This window comes from Phacochoerus africanus, chromosome 6, assembly GCF_016906955.1.
Source record: "Phacochoerus africanus isolate WHEZ1 chromosome 6, ROS_Pafr_v1, whole genome shotgun sequence".
Lineage (NCBI taxonomy): Eukaryota > Metazoa > Chordata > Mammalia > Artiodactyla > Suidae > Phacochoerus > Phacochoerus africanus.
This window is the reverse complement of record NC_062549.1, coordinates 67227465-67247043: the sequence shown is the minus strand read 5'-3', so window position 1 is coordinate 67247043 and position 19579 is coordinate 67227465. Positions and strand designations below refer to the sequence as shown.

General features: G+C 42.7%; 1 protein-coding gene across 1 annotated transcript in view; it reads left to right on the top strand.

Moving 5' to 3' along the window:
- The first annotated feature begins 1788 nt into the window (after window positions 1-1788).
- The window catches only part of PREX2 (phosphatidylinositol-3,4,5-trisphosphate dependent Rac exchange factor 2), a 280051-nt gene continuing 262260 nt past the window's right edge, over window positions 1789-19579 (top strand). The window contains exon 1 of the mRNA XM_047783794.1: window positions 1789-1941. Coding sequence (XP_047639750.1) covers window positions 1801-1941 — 141 coding nt within the window. The 5' untranslated portion in view covers window positions 1789-1800. The remainder of the gene's footprint in view (window positions 1942-19579) is intronic.

The following is a 19579-nucleotide window of genomic DNA, read 5'->3' as shown; positions in this document are numbered from 1 at the left end:
GAAAAGGCTCAGTCATGTTTGATTTTCCCATTCATTCCTGGGTGTGCGTTTCCCAAATCTTCTTTGTTTCTTTTGTTTATTGTGTACTAGGTGCTGTGAGGTCTGCTCTTTAATGGGCCTTGTCCTTTGTTCTTCTGCCACCGGGTGGGAAGACCTTTACTTATTTGTCCTCTTGTTCATGCTATGGCTAAATAGCCATGCGTCTCAGAAAGAGGAAAACCACCACTTAGCCACCAGCTCCTCACACATCATTCAGAACTTGTGCCCTTAGTATAAGAGGAAAAGTACAGTCCCTCTATTTCCTCACACAGGGGTGGAGTGATTCATCACAAACCATGCTCTGAAAAGATGTCATCTGGAAACCCGATAATTATTTTAATGTACATAATGTAGAAAGCATCTTAATTTTTTGGTTTTCTTAAGGCTTTCAACTACTAGAACAAATGGACATGCCACTTTCTTGCATCAAAACCATTCACTCTTCAGTTTAAACATCCTTAGGGTGAACAGTTTGAAGTTGTTCTAAGCAGGAAAAAATAACTCAAAATTATAATGTATAATATCAAGGCAAAAATATATATGATTATTTTGTCTGTTTCATAAATTATTTGGGAATATTCAGTGCTCCCTAGGTACTGTTTCCTAGTGAGAAAAGGAAAGAAACATAACCTTTAAAATTAGGACATGCTCTTTCTTTCCATTTTCAAACCCTAAAAATCTATATTTATATCTCTATCTCAATCATAGCTTTGTTTTTTCAATTAGTGACACTGTCTTAAGTCATAGCGGTCAGAAGCAAAACTGGCAGAAATATTCTCGCCTCCGGGTGAATTTACATTTTATCTTGATGTTGAAAAGAAGTTATAGACATGCAAAGGCTCTCCCTCCAAAACAGCCCAGTGCAAGGAAGACGCTTATTGTATCTGGAGTTTATTCTATGGGCCAGGCTGTCACTTCCCCAGAGCGTCTTCATTTATTATGCTAATTGACTTTCGCAGTGCAGGCAGGAGGGTATCCGCCTTGTGCAATATTCTCAGTTGGGGGGTTTGAAAAGCAAACCTGTTTTGTGCCTGAATAAAACGCCAAATCAGTGTGTTTCTTTTCAAAGACGGGAGGGTTAGTCCCATGGCTGTTTTTGTTCCCATCCCGTTACGTAACCGTGGGGACTTGTTTCTTGGCTTTCAGGATTTGTACAAAGCACATTAAAGCTAAACAATAGGCGGGAGTTAGAGGAGCAACCCTCGAGCTGTGTCTTGGAGCCTGTCCTCCTAGGTTTGGGAATCTCCAATTAGTTCCATCTCCAGCGCTCCGTGCGTGTGTGTGTGTGTGTGTGTGTGTGTGCGCGCGCGCGCGCGTGTGTGTGCGTGTGTGTGGTGTGTTTAGTTAGCTGGCACGCCACCCACTTCCCCAGGGTTGTGCTTCCTTTTTCCTGAGATTTGGCGAAGGGTAAAGGGTCAGAGTCACATGGATACAAAGCATTTGATTAATGTCCAAGTCACCGCTGGGGCCGCCAGAGCCGCTTCCCCTCCAGCCCGGGCCGTGTGAGGCCAGAGCCGCGGGACGCGGTGCGCAGGTCCCGGGCTGCAACCCGAGCGCCCCGGAGTGGCCTCGGCGGCAGAGCCTCCCCGCCGTCCGCGCTGGACGAGCGGCCGGCGCCCCCTCCTCTGCCCCCGCCCCCCGCCCCCCGCTCCTCGCGGCGCGTAAAGTCGCCCGTCCCTCCGCGGACCCGGCGGAGGCGGCCACTACTGTCCCTTCTGGCGGCGCTGGGCCGGGGCAGCGGCGCGCAGCACGGCGCCCACCATGAGCGACGAGAGCCGCGGGGACAGCCGCGCCGAGAGCGCCCGGGACCTGGAGAAGCAGCTCCGCCTGCGCGTGTGCGTGCTGAGCGAGCTGCAGAAGACCGAGCGCGACTACGTGGGCACGCTGGAGTTTCTGGTGTCGGTGAGTGTCCCGGCGCCGCGACCCCTGTGTGCGCGGGGACCGGTTGGGGCATCTCCGGCACCCGAACCCGCGCGCGGTCGCTGGGTCCCCGGGGGGAGTTTTACTGCCTAGAGAAGCATCCATTTGGGGGTGGGGGGTGGGCTTGGAGGGAGAGCTGCGGGTTGGAAAAGTTAGCAGGAGTGGGAGACGGCTCTGGTTACCGGGACGCCCGTGGCCGCATAGCTCCTCACTCTTCTCTAACCCTCGCCCTGGTCTGATCAATGCGTGGTGCAAGTCCCCCCGCCCCTTCTCTTCTTCCCCCGGTGGGATTTTGTCTGAAAACTCGCTTGGTGGCTACATTCAGGTACGTTTAGTTTAAAAACAAACAAAAAAAGTTCTGGATTCTTCTGGAGCTCGAGTTCATTGTTCAGCTTACCTGGCAGTGAAGTCCCTTTAGTTATAATAATCTTTGAAGCATAGGATTCTGGTGGGGGGTACAGAGAGCAGCGGGGTTATGATCTCCAGCAGCTGTTGGATATTAAAGCCACATGTGGTGTTCACCTCGTCCTGATCCTCCCCTCTCCTCCCCCCCACCCCCCGGGGTTTAAATCTGCACCGCCTCGTTCAGCTTCTGGGTGCCCTGTTCACCTTGAGCCCGGGAAAGGGGTGTAATTAATAAAGCTTCCATCCAACAAGTTCAAGATTTCGTAGAACTGGAAGGAACTTTGTTTCACAGTTTCAGCTTGACTCACTGGAAGTTTGCTTTGAAAATGTTTCATTCATTTTAGGGCCAGGAGGGGCAAAACTGAGTGAAGAAACTTCGTAGACATCACTCAAAAGTTGAATTTTTGTCCATTCGCCGCTGTAAAGACAGAATCTGACGATTGGCTTCTCTCCGCCCAGAGGCGCGGGAGAGCATCATTCAGAGACTGAGGACTTTTTTAGTCTTTGCTAAAATCTCTCTCAAATCTTCTAGCCTTTTTCTTGCACCACCCTCTTCCATACCACCTTGGTCTGAAGGGAAATGTCTCAAAGACCAAACTTCCTGCTCAGTTTTCTGAAAAGAGGGAAACTACCTGATGATAATTGTGAGAGGAAATTCACTTCTTGGCTTTGGCAAGAAGGAAAAAGCACTGGCTGGAGGGATGTGGGATGCACAGGTTGACTTCTGGTTGACTTCTCAAATTAAAATCAATATACTTGAGGGCCCAGGGGCCACATTCTTTGGAAATGTATGGATATCTGAGAATATACGGATCATTGGTGATAAATAAAATTGTACCCTTCCATGCAGCAGTGTCAAAGAAGCGTATTTCTAAATAGGTTTGACTTTTCATAGCTTCAGATTTGGCTTTCATGAAACTTTGTTGGTGACCAGGTCCTTTGGCTTTTGAAGAATCAGAGTCACTTCTTAGGTTGCATTAGTTACTCCTTCTTGGAGGTATATGAAAAAAGTATTGATTTACAGAAATAGCTAACCTAACGCACCTTAAAAACCAATTGTTGATTTTTATTTGAAATACCAATTTTCCATCTAATCTTAACAACTGATAGTTAAAATTGGTAATTTTGTGCTATATAGAGTTAGAGAAGAAATTGTGGGCAGTAAAGAATAAATGACATTTTACTCTTTATCAGTCGATCGTTTTATGATTTCATTCTTCTTATCTCCTTCAGAAATTATGGACTCTTCTACTTTTCATTGTTCGTTATTTTTTATGTACATGTTCACACATACAAGTGCGATAATTGGCCTGAGTGTCTTCCTAAACAGAAATTTACCCTGACTTCCTTTTCGTTTTATAACCATTCAGATCCTAAGATCTACTTATAATACATTATTAGATTTTCTTTTGGGGGTATTCTTTATAGCAACATTTAATTTCCATCTATTTTATGTGGTCACCTTCCGTTGATGTAGTCAATCTAGTTTTAATTTTAGCCTGAACTGATACATACCAAGAGCTTGAAAAACATTCAAACCCTTTGGCCTGGTAATTCCTCTTCTAGGAATCCATCCAAAGGAATGGTCAGAAATGCAGACAAACGAAGTTATTTTTGAAAAAATAGCTGTAGTGTTAAATAACTACAGTGGTAAATTTGTTGCAAAAAGGTGATAATGACTTCCTAACTCAAATTTAAATATTTGTTAGGTTAGTCATTGTTTTTGCTTTCTGTCCATCTACAAGTCATCAACATGGATGAAGGGTAACACTTATCTTTATTACAAAGAGATAAAAAAATATATAAAATATATATACATGTTTGTCTTTTTAGGGCCACACCCGTGGCATATGGAAGTTCCCAGGCTAGGGGTTGAATCGGAGCTACTACTTCCAGCCTACACCATAGATGCAGCAACACCAGATCTAGGCTGCAACTGTGACCTACACCACAGCTCAGGGCAACGCCGGATGCTTAACCCACTGAGCAAGACCAGGGATCGAGCCTGCATTCTCATGGATACTACTCACATTTGTTTCCGCTGAGCCACAATGGGAACTCATATATATATATATATATATATGCACACACACACACACACACACATATACATATACATATATATATTTTTTTTAAACCAGGAACATATTTTTACTTATAGACCCATAAAGAAGCGAACAAAGTAGTAGTATTTTTCTTGATTAAATGATCATATGAATTGGAGGGAAAATTAAAAAAAATTAGGTCTTTTATGCTGGCGTATGCCACAGCCACAGCAACTCAGGATCCGAGCCACGTCTGTGGCCTACACCACAGCTCAGGGCAACTCTCGATCCTTAACTCACTGAGCGAGGCCAGGGATCAAATCCTCATCCTCATGGTTCCTAGTCGGATTCATTTCCGCTGTACCACAACGGAAACTCTCAAGATCTTTTATACTTTTAATTGCTTTCTCTTCTCCTCTCCAACCTTTGGTCATTTAAGGAGAGAGCATCCTGCCCCCTTACCCCCCAGACAGTCCATGGGCATTGCCTTTTTTCTCCATGTATAGTATCAATCTGTATGCACCTTCTCTCTAGTTGCCACTCAGGCACACACTTCCTGATTGAACAAGACTCTATCCTGGAAGCTTGCTACTGTTCCTTTGAGTGGCTTACTCTTCCCATGGGTTCCATGCTTTCTCAGGCCTCTTCTCCTCTTCCCTGGCCCTTTGCTACCTGCTGGATTCCTATGGAGCTTTTAAGCCTCCTTCATCTCCTGCCCAGGCTAGAGGGCTCAGTGTTAAGTACCTACTCTTCCTTGTAGTCACTTTTTCTGTGGCACCAGAGGAAGCTTATGCATGCATCTGTTTACTTTTGTCTCATTCTACTAGAATGTAAGCTTCTTGAGGACAGGGCTACGTTTTGCTCATCTGTGTTGGCCCAGACTTCTGTGCAGTGCTTGTGACACTGTAAGGACTCAATAAATGCTTACTGAATGAATGAATGGAGGAATCAGTGAGCTGACCCATATTCTAACCTCTAACCCAATTTTGAGGGACCCTTCCTCAGTCATCCTTAAATTTCTGATTGTTTTCTTTTGATTTGGTCTGTGTAGATAGTGGAAGTTACCTAAGCTTCACTCAGGCATATGTGTATCATGTATCAAAAGCATTCTCTTAAATGTAGTACCTGCATTTAAAAGAGAAACATGATTTTAATTGGGCATTGAGGTATTAAAGTCTTTGTAACACATTGTTATTTCAAGTCATTGTAGTCTAAATTTTCATTGGAGATCATGGTTATATTACATTTTCTGGATTCATTATTTTTAGGTCATAGATAAAATGGTAGGGAGGGACAAAATTTTTTGAATTTATGTTCTTGTTTTGCTTGGGTAATGAAATTTTATGTTTCATTAGAAATACTCTATTTTTTTTTCTAAAAATGCCTTTATAGACCTAATATCCAGTATTTGGTGTCCAGTCTGTACAGTAGTATGTTGTAACTGTTTCCTGGAGAAAGGACAGAGTAGGGCCAACTTCAAGGGTGTATCCTATATGGTCGCACAGGGCTGCCCATTTCAAAGGACCTCAAACTTAGTTTAATGCTCTGTTAGCACTGTCTTGAAATTCTTGCTAATTTTGTCCTCTAACTTATGCTTTGCAGGCGAAGTCTAGTAGGATAGTGGGGTGTGAGCAGAGCAGATACATGAAAGAAAGAAAACAGCTTTATACATGAGTACCTTTAATAGCACTTTCTTTTATGCCTTTTGAATTTTACATTGGCCCCGGAAAATTGTGTAGACACATTTCACTGTGGCAGGTGGCATTGAGGCAGGGTGGTCATACACTGTTTCTTTTAAACTGGGACACTCCTGAGAGTGAAAGTGTGTGCTATTAATACGACATAGGGAAACAGGTGTAAACTGGGATTGTTCCTGGCAAAGCAGAAACACGGTTATTCCACATCATTGACACAATAAGATACAGACTTTGAGCTAGGTGTCTCGTAAACAGAAGATTTTGCAGTTTGTTAACTGTCCAGGCTTTGCTCTCAGCTACCACAGAATATGAATCCTAATTTACTATGTACCTTTGGATACGTTTATGATTTTGCACACCCCATTTTTCTTTTATCTATAAAATGGGGAAATGTTAGCATTTCTTTAGGATGCTGTGGGGAAGAGAAGATGAGGGCATTGGACCTCGCCTAGTATCTGGCTCACAGGAGGCTCTGTAAAGAGTTACTGTTGTTTCCCCTGATGCTGTAGTTGCTGTACAGAGCCATGTATGTTGGTCATGCTGAGTTTAGGATTTTTGTTTCTTATGTTCTCCTCTGCCTCTTTTCTGTGTCTCTGAGTCTCTTCTTCGTTTTCTTCCTGTGTATTTCCCTTTGGTCAGTGTGTCCTTCCCACAGGAATCCTGTAAATGCTCAGTTGGCTTTAGGTCAGAGACCACAGGTTGTATTCTATGAACGACAGCCAGAGTTAGTATAGTGCTTTATAGTTTACTGAACAACTGCACATTTCTTATCTGATTTGGCTTAATATATGTGTCTCTCTTAGCTGTCTCAAATGGTGCTCCTTAGACCTCCACGGTTCTGGGATTTGGCTTCAGGGGTCCCTGCAGAGGGTCGGGGGGAGCTGAATTGTGTGGCTTCAGGTTCTCCACCCTGGCATCTCCTGGCATAGCCCCACCTTCTTCTGATTTTTTTCTTTTTCTTTTTTTTTTCTTTTTTTTTTTGCTAAAGCAGTTAGAACCACTTATCTGGGTGGTAAACTTTAAGAGAAGAGAGATGGTGCATTTACTTCCTGTGTACGATTTTCCTGGCCTCATCGAGAGGCCAAGTAAATATCAGGTGCTTTGTAAATAGCAGGTGTTCAAGAAAGCAAATAGGCAAATACAGCAAAAGCAAACAAAATGGTTTGAATGAATCTGGAAACAACTTCTTTCAAGTCATGATCCAGTGTTCCTCGGTAAAGATAAATTGATTCAACACATTATGCTTAGGCTTATGTTACGGGTTAAATTCTATCCTCTCACAATCATACATGGCAGCCCAAACCCTTGGTATACAAATGATCACATACCACGTGGAAGGCGAAATGACAGAGTAAAAAACAAAGTGGCAGGGAGGCATCACAGGACTCCCTCAGTCTGGGTCAAGGGAAGCTTTGGGAAGAGGTGATGATAGAGTTGACTCTTGAAGGATGAGGAGGAATGTGCCAGACTCAGGAGAGAATGAGCCATCCTGAAAGAGGCACATGTTGAGTGTGACCATGATATGGCATGCTACGGGGTGCTGGCATGACCTGGCATGCTTGGGTGCTGAAACAGTCTTCATTCATAGGATTAAAGAGTTCTAGATGCTTGGAGGATATTGGTAGGAGATGGGGTAAGTTCAGCCCAGTTGGAGAAGGGCTCCATTCTTAAGAATTCTGACTTCAAGTAAGAGCAAGGGGAAGGCAATTGTGGGGACACTTGCTCTCTTATTAATAAGAAGCAAGTCTGAGTCCTCCAGGGTTGGCACTGGGAAGGGGGTCTCTGGTGGGAAGAAGTTGCCAGGCCACGATTCCCTGAGTCTGTGTCTCTGAGTTTCACCTTGGGAGATCTTCTTCTCCATCTCCATTTCCAGCACTTCTTTGGTGCTCAGCAGATGCCCCGTCTTCAGCAGTCCACACAAGCATACCGAGGAGGCCTTTTCTTGCTCCTCTTAATCTGGGACAGGTCAGGACCTTCAAACAGCTGTTACTATCTACTAAGGAGGACAGAGGCCATGAAATCCTGGAAATGACATGAAACCTAAACCTAATCTAGCTTGTGGGATATAGATTTCCGCCCCTACCAAAGTGATCTCGCTCTCAGGGTTTGCAGACCCTGCCCTAGTTTTATCCTGAGCCCTAAGACAGCTCCTCATTGACCCCCTGGCTGGGCACTACTCCTGGGCTGACTTGACTGTGTACTTTTTTCCTAGTCATTAGCCTGAATGTGTAGTTGGGCAGGTGGGATCAGGGAGCAGCCCTTAAGATGTCTTGACTCTTGTGGTAAACACACCGTGACTTCAGAGGGGCTCTTTCATAATTCTGATTTTCGGAGTGTTAATTATATGGCAAGAATCTAATCTCTCCACAGAGGGATGTGTCTTTATTCTTATGGTTTCATCTGCTAATTATAGCATATTATAATTTGATGACATTAACATGAGTGGTATTTATTGAGATGAGTTCTGTTCCTTAGCAAGAGAATTTTGTCACCAGAATTGAGGAACAAAGATCGAAGTCTGTTTACCCATTAGTCGTTTCTGCCATTTCATTGGTCCAGGTAAGAAGTGTGGAATGTCTGATCTACGGTGGAAGCAGTGATGAAGATAAAACACTAAACTCAAACAAAACTCAAACAAAATCAGACCAAACCACAAAACATCAAACACGCAACAAACATGAGACATGTCTTGGGTAGAATCTTTAGTGTTTATGTTCACTTAAAAGTGGAGGTTTAAGCAGAACGGAGAACGTTAGGGTGGTTTCTAGTTTGAGACAGGACGAAGCGTGACATTAACTCAGAAATGGAATGTAGGGAGCAGAACAGCGTGGGGAGAAGGACAAATGTGAATTTGGTTTTTGACTTGCTGAGCTGCAAATTCTGCTATGATTTTTGAAGATAGGAATGTGGAACTTAGCAAGAATTTGGGGCAAAAGTTAGAGATGTAAAAAGTAGCTAATCATATATATTGAAGCTATTGGGTAGATGAGGTGACACAAGATGAGCAATTCAAGGAAGAAAACATACTAACTAAGAGTAGGATGTCAGGTCGCCGGAATTTAAAGTCTAGAGGAAGCATAGAGTGTACTGGGGCCTTGGACTAAGCCATCAAAGGTTGAAACAAAGAGCCAGGAGAGAGTAGTCTTAAACTCTCAGAGCTTTACTGATGTAGGTGTTGTGAAGACTGAAGAGGCCACTAGATTTGGAGATTATACTGTCATTGGGGGTTTTGGCTTCAGGAGTGTCTGAGCTGAAGCCTAAGAATGAGCTGGAACACATGACATTTTTTTTCAGTACTTGTCTCTTGAGTTTTCTTTTACTATATACCTGGCATTATATTTTAATACCAAATAAAATTGTTATGCTTGAGTTTGGGGTATAATTGGCTTGACCTAAAATAGTTGTTTTTGTTTTTATTCATAAAAAAATCTTTCTTATAGTATGTACTTTCATAAAAGATGCATTTTTGTTATTCTTAATTTCGTAAATGTGTCTTTGCTTGAAAGTGTGGTTGGGGCACTCTTCCTATGGTTCTGAGTGTAATTATTCAAATCCTCCACATCTAATAAAAACTTCTTTTTAAAATTTTTTTCCCCATTTCCATAAACCTTTCCATTTGCCTTTGATCCATGAGTTCAGTGACTATGATTTTAAGAAAATTGATGTTAACTTGAGGTTATGATATTTAAACACTTACGGTTAGTATAGATGCTTTCAGACTTTGAATTTTTGAATAATTTTTTTTTATTCTAGCCTTGCTGTGTACCTAAGCATAGTGTACAAAAAAGGACCGATTTTGTTGGAGAATATCTAAGCCAAGGACTGTGTGTTCTTCCATTAGTGCTAAATGCATATTTTCCATGAAAAGGCAAGCCCTTCATTTGAAAAGGTTAAATGGTATCATACTTAAGAAATGACTCTAGCTGGTTAAATTTAGAATACTGATATAAAACTGTTTTCTGGGTTTATAGCAAAATTATGAATGGGTAAGCATTTTTATTCACTTTAAAGCTTTGTTTCTCGGAGAAAGTCAAATAAGTGTTGATGTCTGTGTTTGACTTGACTTTGCCACTTTTGTGATTTTTTCCTTATCTGTTTAAGTTGTGTTCTTGCCAGGAGGAGAGGCTTTATAGATGGCTGTGATCACTGTGATCTTGCAGTGGTTGTGCAAGAATCATTGATGTCTTCCTTTGATGCTTTGCAATGCCTCATCTTGGCCTTGCTTTCATACTCCCTTGGATTCTATTTTTTTTTTTTCTTATTTGAGGCTCTTGCCCCAAAGAGAAGGAATCTTAGAATTTCAAAAATGACATCTCCCAAAGTTTTATTTCTGTTGGTGACAGTAGGGGAAGAGCTATGGAAAGACATGATTTCACCTACATGTTAGTCCCAGGCCCACACATTCCAAGATTCTGTTAATAACTTATTATTTTCCCAGAGGTGAAATTATAAGAGTAGATAGGACTTTCATTTTCTACGCTGTATGTCTATGCTGTGTTTGACTTAGTGTAATTTTAATAATATATATAGAAAATTTCTATATGTATATTACATTCTACACATTTTTGGAATATCCTAGACATACTTTTATCACAGTTTTTCTTGTCCTTCTTATAATGAGACCTCTGGCAGAGACTTCTAATTGCCCTCCAATTTCCAATATTCCTTTCTTCTGTAGTGATAAGTTTTAGCTCAGTACATGATTGTCTGGCTTAAGACAGTATTTCTCAGCCTCCCTTGTAGTTAAGTGTGGGCATATGTATGGGTTCTGGACAGCAGGATGTGAGCAAAAATGGCATAGATAACTTCAAAGGTGTTCTCTTATAACAAAAGAGTATATTATATGCTCTCCTCCTTTCCCTGATGGAATGAGGATGTGATGGCAGGTGATAGGGCAGCCATTTTGGACCATAAAATAGAAGTCATATGTTGAGGATGATAGAGGAACAAAAATGGAGTCCATTCATTTCTTTATTAAAGCATTCTAGGGGTTCCTTTCTGGCTCAGCAGGCTAAGGATCTGGTGTTGTCACTGCTGCATGGATTCAGTTCCTTCCACGTGTCACAGGCACAGCCAAAAAGAAAAAAGCAAAAAGCAGTCTAACCTGTAGCCTATCAGAAATGGACTTCTAAGATAAACCATTATTTAACTGTATCCTAAAGTCATCTCTTTTGGGGTTTCACATTTTACTTCCAAATTCTTATTGACTTATACAAATTATTAATGAAATGGCAAACAATTTTTTTTCTAGCCTTTTGTCTTGTCAAACTGAGTAATCTAAATGTTTAAAATTTATTTTTAGTTTTTCTTTAATGAATCTTCTCTAGCTCACCAGTGATTTCCCTGGATTACGCTAAAATGATACTCTTCTTTTGCTACTCGTATCCTTTAGAAAAAGAACAGTGTTTTTTATTTTTTTTTTAACCTGTACTTATAATTCTTTTTCCGAAAGATCAGATTTTTTTTGTTATGTATATTTATAAGGATATTTGTTCAGCTGCTCTCTCTGGGGCCAAACAACAGTAGTTTAAACAACACAGAAGGATTGTTTGTGAATATGAAAGCGGTATGTAATCAACATGCCTTTTTTTGCATCCTCTTTTGGAGCTCTGGTTATTGAATTTTTCAGTGCTATTGCCCAGCAGTGTCCAGGGGAGTAAGCAGCTCAGCTCCATCAAGTCATCCAGCAACCCTTGGTCCTTCTATCTTGACTGCTCCACCATCGCCTAGGACTGACTAAATCAGAGTCTGTAAGACAGAGAGCCAGTGTTTTATATCGTTTCTCCACGTGGTTCCAGTGTTCAGAGGAGGTTGGGGAACCAGCACACTAGGGTGTTGTTTTTGTCCATATGGTTGAAGTTCCTCACCAGGACGTCTTTCATATTACAGCCCCAGGGGGGCGGAGGGTGGGAGACAAATTCCACGGCTCCCTTTCCTCCTCATCCTTGACCGGAACCTCAGAAAACAGCTGTCGGCTGTCGCAAGGGAGACTGGGAAATGTGGTATCTGGTTGATCAGCCACGTGTGCAGCTGAGACGTGGGGCGTTTTATACCAAAATTAAGAAGTGGAGAATTAATATTGAGAAGCAAAGGTAGTCTCTGCCACCTTCTGGGACTCAGAGATTCTTTAGGCTTGTTCCTCAGAACATGGTTTTATATTAATTCTTGGATTCCTTTACCCTAAGAACCTGTTGTCCTTAAAATACCATTTGGATTCCTTCCCTCTAAAATAATACATTTTTGCCCACATGGAAATCCATTTAGTATTTTTTTTTTTTTCAGGTAAGTTCATAAGGGTTCCCTAATGGTCCCTCCACCCTACTTAAAACTTTCACTACAGAAGAGTTTGGGAGATTTGGGGATTTGGTGTAATTTAAAAAAGTTTCTCAAGTCTCCCCCCACCAAAAAAAAAAAAAAAAAAAGTCCCAGGGTAATATGGACATCATCACTTACCATGCATTTGTTTAGTGTCAGGCACTGCATATTCCTGTGTAACTCACAACTCACAACTACCTTCAAGCCTGTGTCTTGGTAATTCACACTTTGGACTCGATGGTCAGGCCCTAAGTGGGAGAGCAGGGATCTGAGTAGATCCATTGTGTTGCTGGTGATTCGCTGGCCTGTGGGAGCAGTGTGGTTAATCAGGACTAGGAAAACCAAGGCGGATGTTGGGACCAGGACACAGAACTTGTTGGCTCCGGAAGTACACAGAGGCTGAAAGACAGGAAGGAACAGTAGTTCATTTCAGGCAAATTGTCAAGAGCGAGCAAGCAACAGAAGCTCATGGTCAGTCCAAGACAGGGGTCAGAGCCAGGCGAGGACTCAGGAGCCAGAGACTACCCAGAAATCAGGAGTTTCCCTCACAGAAAGGAGGAAATACAATGAACCTTTAAAAAAATAGACAACTTCGTTCTGCCATTGCTTGTATGTTAATGTACATTATTACTGAGACTAGTTTCCATTTAATTTAATTCCTCTTGGGTCAGTTTGGATCTCTTTGTGCTTATTTACTTAGTACTTCATAGCAGGCTTTAACTCTGTGTGTTAAATTAGCTCATGGTTATTTGATAAATGATTAAACGTATAATATTTGAGGTATGTTAATTTTATTACACACACACACACACCCCTATATTCTCCGAAGTGTATATATTGCTTTGCATTCAATATGTCTAGGAGTTCCCTGGTGGCCTAGCTGTTAAGGATCTGACATTGTCACTGCTATGGCTTGGGTCACTGCTATGGTGTAGGTCACGATCTCTGGCCTGGGAACTTTTGCATGCTGAGGGCACCACCCCCACATCCCCCAAACCAAAAAATATATATCTATATATTTTGATTCTTAATGTTCCTGGGGCCTGTTTATTGAGCACCTACTGTGTGCCAGTCACTGTTTTAGGCTCAGATGATATTATCATTGACAAGAATTAAAAATCCCTGATTTCATGGGAGTCCCACTTTATCCAGGAGATATGGGACAAAGGAATGAAATGCGTATTAGCCTAAATGGCAAGGAGATGAACGAAGTGGATGGGGAATAAAAACCTATGTGTGTTTTGTTATTTTATGTAGGATGAGAAGGCAAGAATTCAGTCCTTTCTGTCATGTTTCTCTTCTTAAGTCTCTAGAAATATTTTGAAATAACTTGTTTGTTTTTACTCTGAGCAGTCAGTATCCAACAACAAAGTGTTAATCAGGTCCCTCGTTTAACTCCTCCGTATGCTTATAATTTCGTGGTGAAATTGAAGCCACATATGCATTGCTTATAAAGTTAATAGAACAGATTAACAAAAGCATGGTGACTCAAAGATGCAAGTCTTTGACTAGTTAATTCTTTAGCTGTCACCTTTCAGAACCCTAACTTTAATATAATAAGCATTTATTATTCGGAAGTGCAGGCTCAAAATATGCTCCCTCCCTCTGTGAAGTATCTATACCACCGAGGAGCTGATTCTGTGGTGTGTTTACCAAGGTTTTAGGTCCCGGCAGCTTTATGTCTGGGGTGACCTGCAGCCAACAGTGGAACCCAGTGCTGCGTGCAGGGCCCTGCTGGCTGAGAAGCTTCTGCTGGAAAGGAGGTGTCCTTTTGTCCTGAGTGGACTGAGGCAGGGACAAGGAGGTGGGGAATGGGAGGTCTGGAAGGTCAGATGGGGGTTTGGGAGTGGGTCATGTACAACTTTTGTGTCTGGAGTGGATGGTCCGGAAGGACCTGCTGGATAGCACAAGGAAATCTACTCAGTATTCTGTGGTCACCTGTATGGGAATGGGTATGTGTATGCATATAACTGAATACTTTGCTGTATGGCAGAAATGAACCCAACATAGTAAATTAGCTATACTTCAATAACATTAAATAAAAAAAAAGACGGTATCTGAAAACAGAAATAACCTCCAAGTAAATCCAGCAATACAGAACAATGTTAAATATTTTAGATTTGATTATTAATATTTGAAAACATAAATATCTGAAAAAGGCACTGCACACAGATTATTTTAAAAATGTGAAATGGACAGAAAATTATAAAATGCATTTTTTCACACACACACACACACACACAGAGTCAGTTTTCTAACCCTTACCTTAGGTAAACTCCAACGAGTTCAAAGCTAAGGTAGGAAGGCCTTTCCATAATATTTTACTAATTACAGGTCTTTCCCTGATAGGGAACAGGAAGGTGAGTGGGCCCTGCAGCCCCCAACCCCTCCTTGTTCTAGAAGCCACTCCCTTGAGGAGTGTGGCCAGCTGGATACAGCCCCTTAGTGGCCCATAAAGTGTCATCCATCAGGAGCCACTGCCAGAGGCTGGGGGAGGGGAAGGTCACTTCAGGACTGTGGAAAATCTTCCCTTTTCTCCTCAGCATCCTGGGGCCCTGCTTCTAGCCTTGGGAAGAGGACCCGGGAGTCCAGATTTTCTGGTCCTGGATTTTTCTTCAGGGTTAGTTCTAGAAATGAATCTTTTATTTTTTAAAATTTTTTTAAGGAAGCTTTTCTGGAGCTTCATCCTTTAGTTCACTGAGTTCAGAGCTTGAAGGAAGGGAAATAGATTTATTACCGTCGTCGTTACCAACTTCAGAATAGAAACCGGTGAATAATTATCCTGGACTTTAAAAGAAGTATAACTGAAGGGCAGGGATTTGGCTGGCTGCATTTTTTTGATAAGGTTCTGTGCTTTCCTCTTCCGTTTCTCTTTGGAGACCATGCTGTGGCTAATACATCATCGACCTTAAAAGGGAGTGCAGACGCAAACTCCCCATTCACTCCTTTGTGCTCTTTGAGACTTGTCTGCCTGATTGTTTCAAAGTAAAGAAAAACTTGGGTCCTTATCTCTCCTTTATCAGTGGCACAGGTTCTGAGAGTCTGATGTGGTGCCCACAAAACTAAGGCTCAGTCAGCCTTATCGGCAACAGCCATTGCAGCAACATAGCCAGAGGAGTGAGTGCACAGTCTATGCAGTGAGCTTTGGAGGCGAGCAGATTTGTCTAAGGACATAGAGCAAGATGTAGACATTGTGTTAGCCCCGTAACACAATGTCTAGTCCCATCAGAAGCTCTCACCTGGGGCCTTTGAGACTTTCTGCTCTTTCTGCTCACTGGCTCAGCCCTGGTCCTGTCCTGGCCATCAGTCCCGCAGTCCCAGGAGGAAGCTCTGAGAGCAGATGGTGCTCAAGGCTCAAGCAGACAGCGACTGCCCCCAGGGTGATCACTGTTGACGCTAGGCTGGATTTAGAATTTGCTCTCAGATAACATCTGGACAAGCCATGGGTCATGAAAGGAACTGGGGTCGAGGGTTACCATAGCTGAGGTCTCTGGAGTCTGTGACATGGCCAAGCTAGCAGCTCTGGGGCACTCTCAGTCATCATGTTTCCTTGAAAAAGGTGGTTCCTATTGCTCGGCCCCTTCCCATACTGGTCCTGTCATCCCCTTCCCCTCGACCTTCAGGACCCTCTGCCACAGACAGACTGACTCACAGGGTAGCTTTGAGGGTGGACTTTAGGCTTATAATGACTTCTGAGGGATGGGTCATCCGATAATCATAAAGATTAGGACTAATATTTGTAATCTAAGGAGAAGTAGATTATAAGTGCTTTTATTAAACTTATTTCCTTAGATGATTAGGATAATTATTTAAGCCAGTTGGTGTATAGTTACTCCCTTGGTCCATTTTCCACCTTGGAGGGCTTACTGATGTGTTACGATTGTTGTATCATTTAGAAGAATACTTACCAGCCACCAGGACCTTCCTTAATAAGTCAGGTCTGGTCTTATCTAGAGCCTGAGCCATTAGGAAAAGCTTGAAAACTTTCCTGATGACTTGATTGAAAGCTGCTATTTATTTCAGTCAGAAGGGTCACTTTGCTGCCACTTTGTAAACTCTAGAAGGTCTTCTTCAGTTCACTTAGGGTTCCAGATGGACACAGGTGGAATGGGTTGCTCCAGACAAAAGGAACAGAGAGAATCTTTTGCCCATCACAGCCTGACTCTGTCTTGTCTTGTCTTGTCTTTTGTCTTGTCTTGTCTTGTCTTGTCTTGTCTTTTCTTTTTTCTTTTCTTTTCTTTTCCTTTCCCCTCCCCTCCCCTCCCCTCCCCTCCGCTCCTCTCCTCTCCTCTCCTTTCCTTTCTTTTCTTTTTTTCTTTTGCCTTTTAGGTTGCACCTGCGGCATATGGAAGTTCTCAGGCTAGGGGTTGAATCGGAGCTACCGGGCTATGCCACAGCCACAGCCACAGCCACAGCCACAGCCATGCCAGATCGGAGCCTCGTCTGTGACCTACACCACAGCTCACTGCAACGTCAGATCCTTAACCCACTGAATGAGGCCAAGGGTGGAACCCACATCTTCATGGATACTAGTCGGGCTCATTAACTGCCGAGCCAGGAAGGGAACTCTCCTGATTCCGTCTTTAATGCCCTATTATTCGAGTTTCTCTACCTCGATTTTTTTCTAATTCCCACACCTTAAGTTCTTCTCCTGGATTTTTTGTACTGTTGTATCATTTGTTTAAAGATTCAGGAAGTATGGAAAGATAATGAGAGGAATCAACTATCTCCATTTTGGGAAACCACAGAGCAAAGTGGTTTTGTTGATCAACTTGATGGTGTATGTTTGATTAACAGTTGTTTCTTGGAGTCCTAGTCTCTAAATTTCATGTAAAACAGAGTAAGGTCCAGAGACAGTTTATTCTTCAAACAGCTACCCCACACCAAAACCAAAAATGAATAAAAACCCCAAACCCAAAACCTCACATGAGAGCAATTCCTATTCATATGAAGAAATACTGTAATGACCATCAGCCTTTCAGTGACATGGGATTAATTATCCCGGTGAAAATAACAATACCCCTAATCTATTTTCATGCTTCTATGTCTCTGATGGAACTAATTTACAAATAAAGGCTGACATTTTACTTTGTAGTTCTCAGCCCCACCAATCCCCTACAGAGATTGGGCTGGGCTGCCAGTTTGGGAAAATACACCCAAAATACTTGGGAGTTCAGAGTTCTCACACTAGTAGCTACAAAGTCATGTTTTCTTGATCAAGAGGTAATTCTCTTTTGACTTCAGAGTAAGAAATATGAAATAAATCAAGAGAAAATAAGTCCCCCCTTCTGAGATGGTGCTACAATTTGTGCCATACGTTAGGCTACCCGCAGCAAGCTAGACAAAGCCTTGAGAGTTAGGATGGATCCTGGAGGAAGACACAGCTTTCTTCCACCTGCTGACACTGCAGGGCCTGCACTATCTGAAGCTATTTACCAATTATATCCTTATACTAGTTTACTTAATGCAAACAGATTCACTTTTATCTAGCACACCTGTAACAAAGAGCGAAGGGCCATGCCTTTTGAGCAGCTTATACTTTTGATGGCGATTGTTAGATTGGCTGTCTCATTCCATAGTTTTGCCTTTGTAGAATAGTGATTAAAATGGTCCTACTGAAAGGTTGGTTTGGGGAGTAGTGGGTGGTCAAGGTGGCCTGGGGTGAGATGGTAGCTGGCCTTAAATGTCAGAAGAAGTAGTCTAGAACGAATTTAGTAGACAAGGAAGAGCTTGGGGAGGTTTTGGAAGAAGGGAGTTACAGAATTGAGCCTTGATTCAGAAAGAGTCATCTGGCAGGCTGGCTTTTAGCCATGATTTGCGGGACTGGCTTTGTTGGGGACAGGTGGAGCCAGAAGATACCAACCCATTACACCCACCAAATGTTGGAAAGACTAAGTCACTGGGGAATATGATGATGGCTTTACTCCTCGCCAATTTAATTAGAATCTCAGGATAGGGGAATAGAGAGTGGAGAGTCAATAATTAGTGTTTTTTTGGCCACACCCACAGCATGGGAAAGTTCCCTGGCCAGGGATCGAACCCATGCCACAGCAGTGACCCAAGCCACAGTAGTGACATTGCTGGATCCTAAACCCACCGAGCCACCAGGGAACTCCAGTAATTAGTATTCTAAAAAGATCCCTAGTAGATTCTTTTATTGCCTGCCCTATGGCATATGGAGTTCCCGGGCCAGGGATCGGATCCAGCTGGATCCTTTAACACTTTGGGCCAGGCTGGGGATCGAACCTGCCTCCCAGCGCACCAGAGATGCCGCGCCCATCCCGTTATGCCACAGCAGGAACTCCCCTAGCGAATTCTAATGTGTAGATAAGACTGAGAAATCCAGGGAAATAAATAAAATGGCCTTAGCATCCATATCAATCAAGATTGAGATAAGTAATGTTTTTCCCATGCCCCTAAAAAGCGGATCAGTATGGTTTAAGTTGTGTGATTGCTTCCTTGGAAAGTGACAGAGATCTGAGATGACAAAGAGGAAAACAGAATGAATTGAGAATTGGAGTGTGTTTGTGGAGTAGTTATTTAAAAAGCACCGCTAGAAAGAAAGGCATTATTGAGTTGGTCAGAATGATCAGGCATGAGAACAGTGACCATCGTCAGGAGCCAGACCAGGCCTCTTTCCCTGCAGTTTAGGGATTTTCTGATCTACTCTCCCATGCTATTGATGAACAGTTAACCAGTCGTCAGTCTAAGAAAGAAATGGAACATTTTATTTTAGCCCAAGTGAGGATTATAACTTGGGAGACAGACTCAGGGAGCTCTGAGAACTTCTGGAGAGGCAAGAGGGAAGTCTGTATATATGTGATTTTGGTGAAGGGGGTCCATGCAGCCAAGCACACCTCTCAGTAGAGGGTTGCTGAGGTCGTGAGCAACAGACATCTCAGTTCATGGCTTCAGTAGTTAGAGGTACAGGAAGATGTAAGAATCCAGGGTCATAAAACATTTCTCCTGAAGAGATCTAACTATCTGAGGACCTGTTCTGACACTTTTTTTTCCCAGAGCACACAGCCCCTCATCCTGATCTTCAGCCTGAAGTCCTTTCAAGGTGACTGTTGTCACTGTAGGTCAGTGACTGTGGTGGCTGGTGACTTCATTCTTATCAAACTGGGGGGTGGGAAGCATTCTTATCAAACTGGGGGG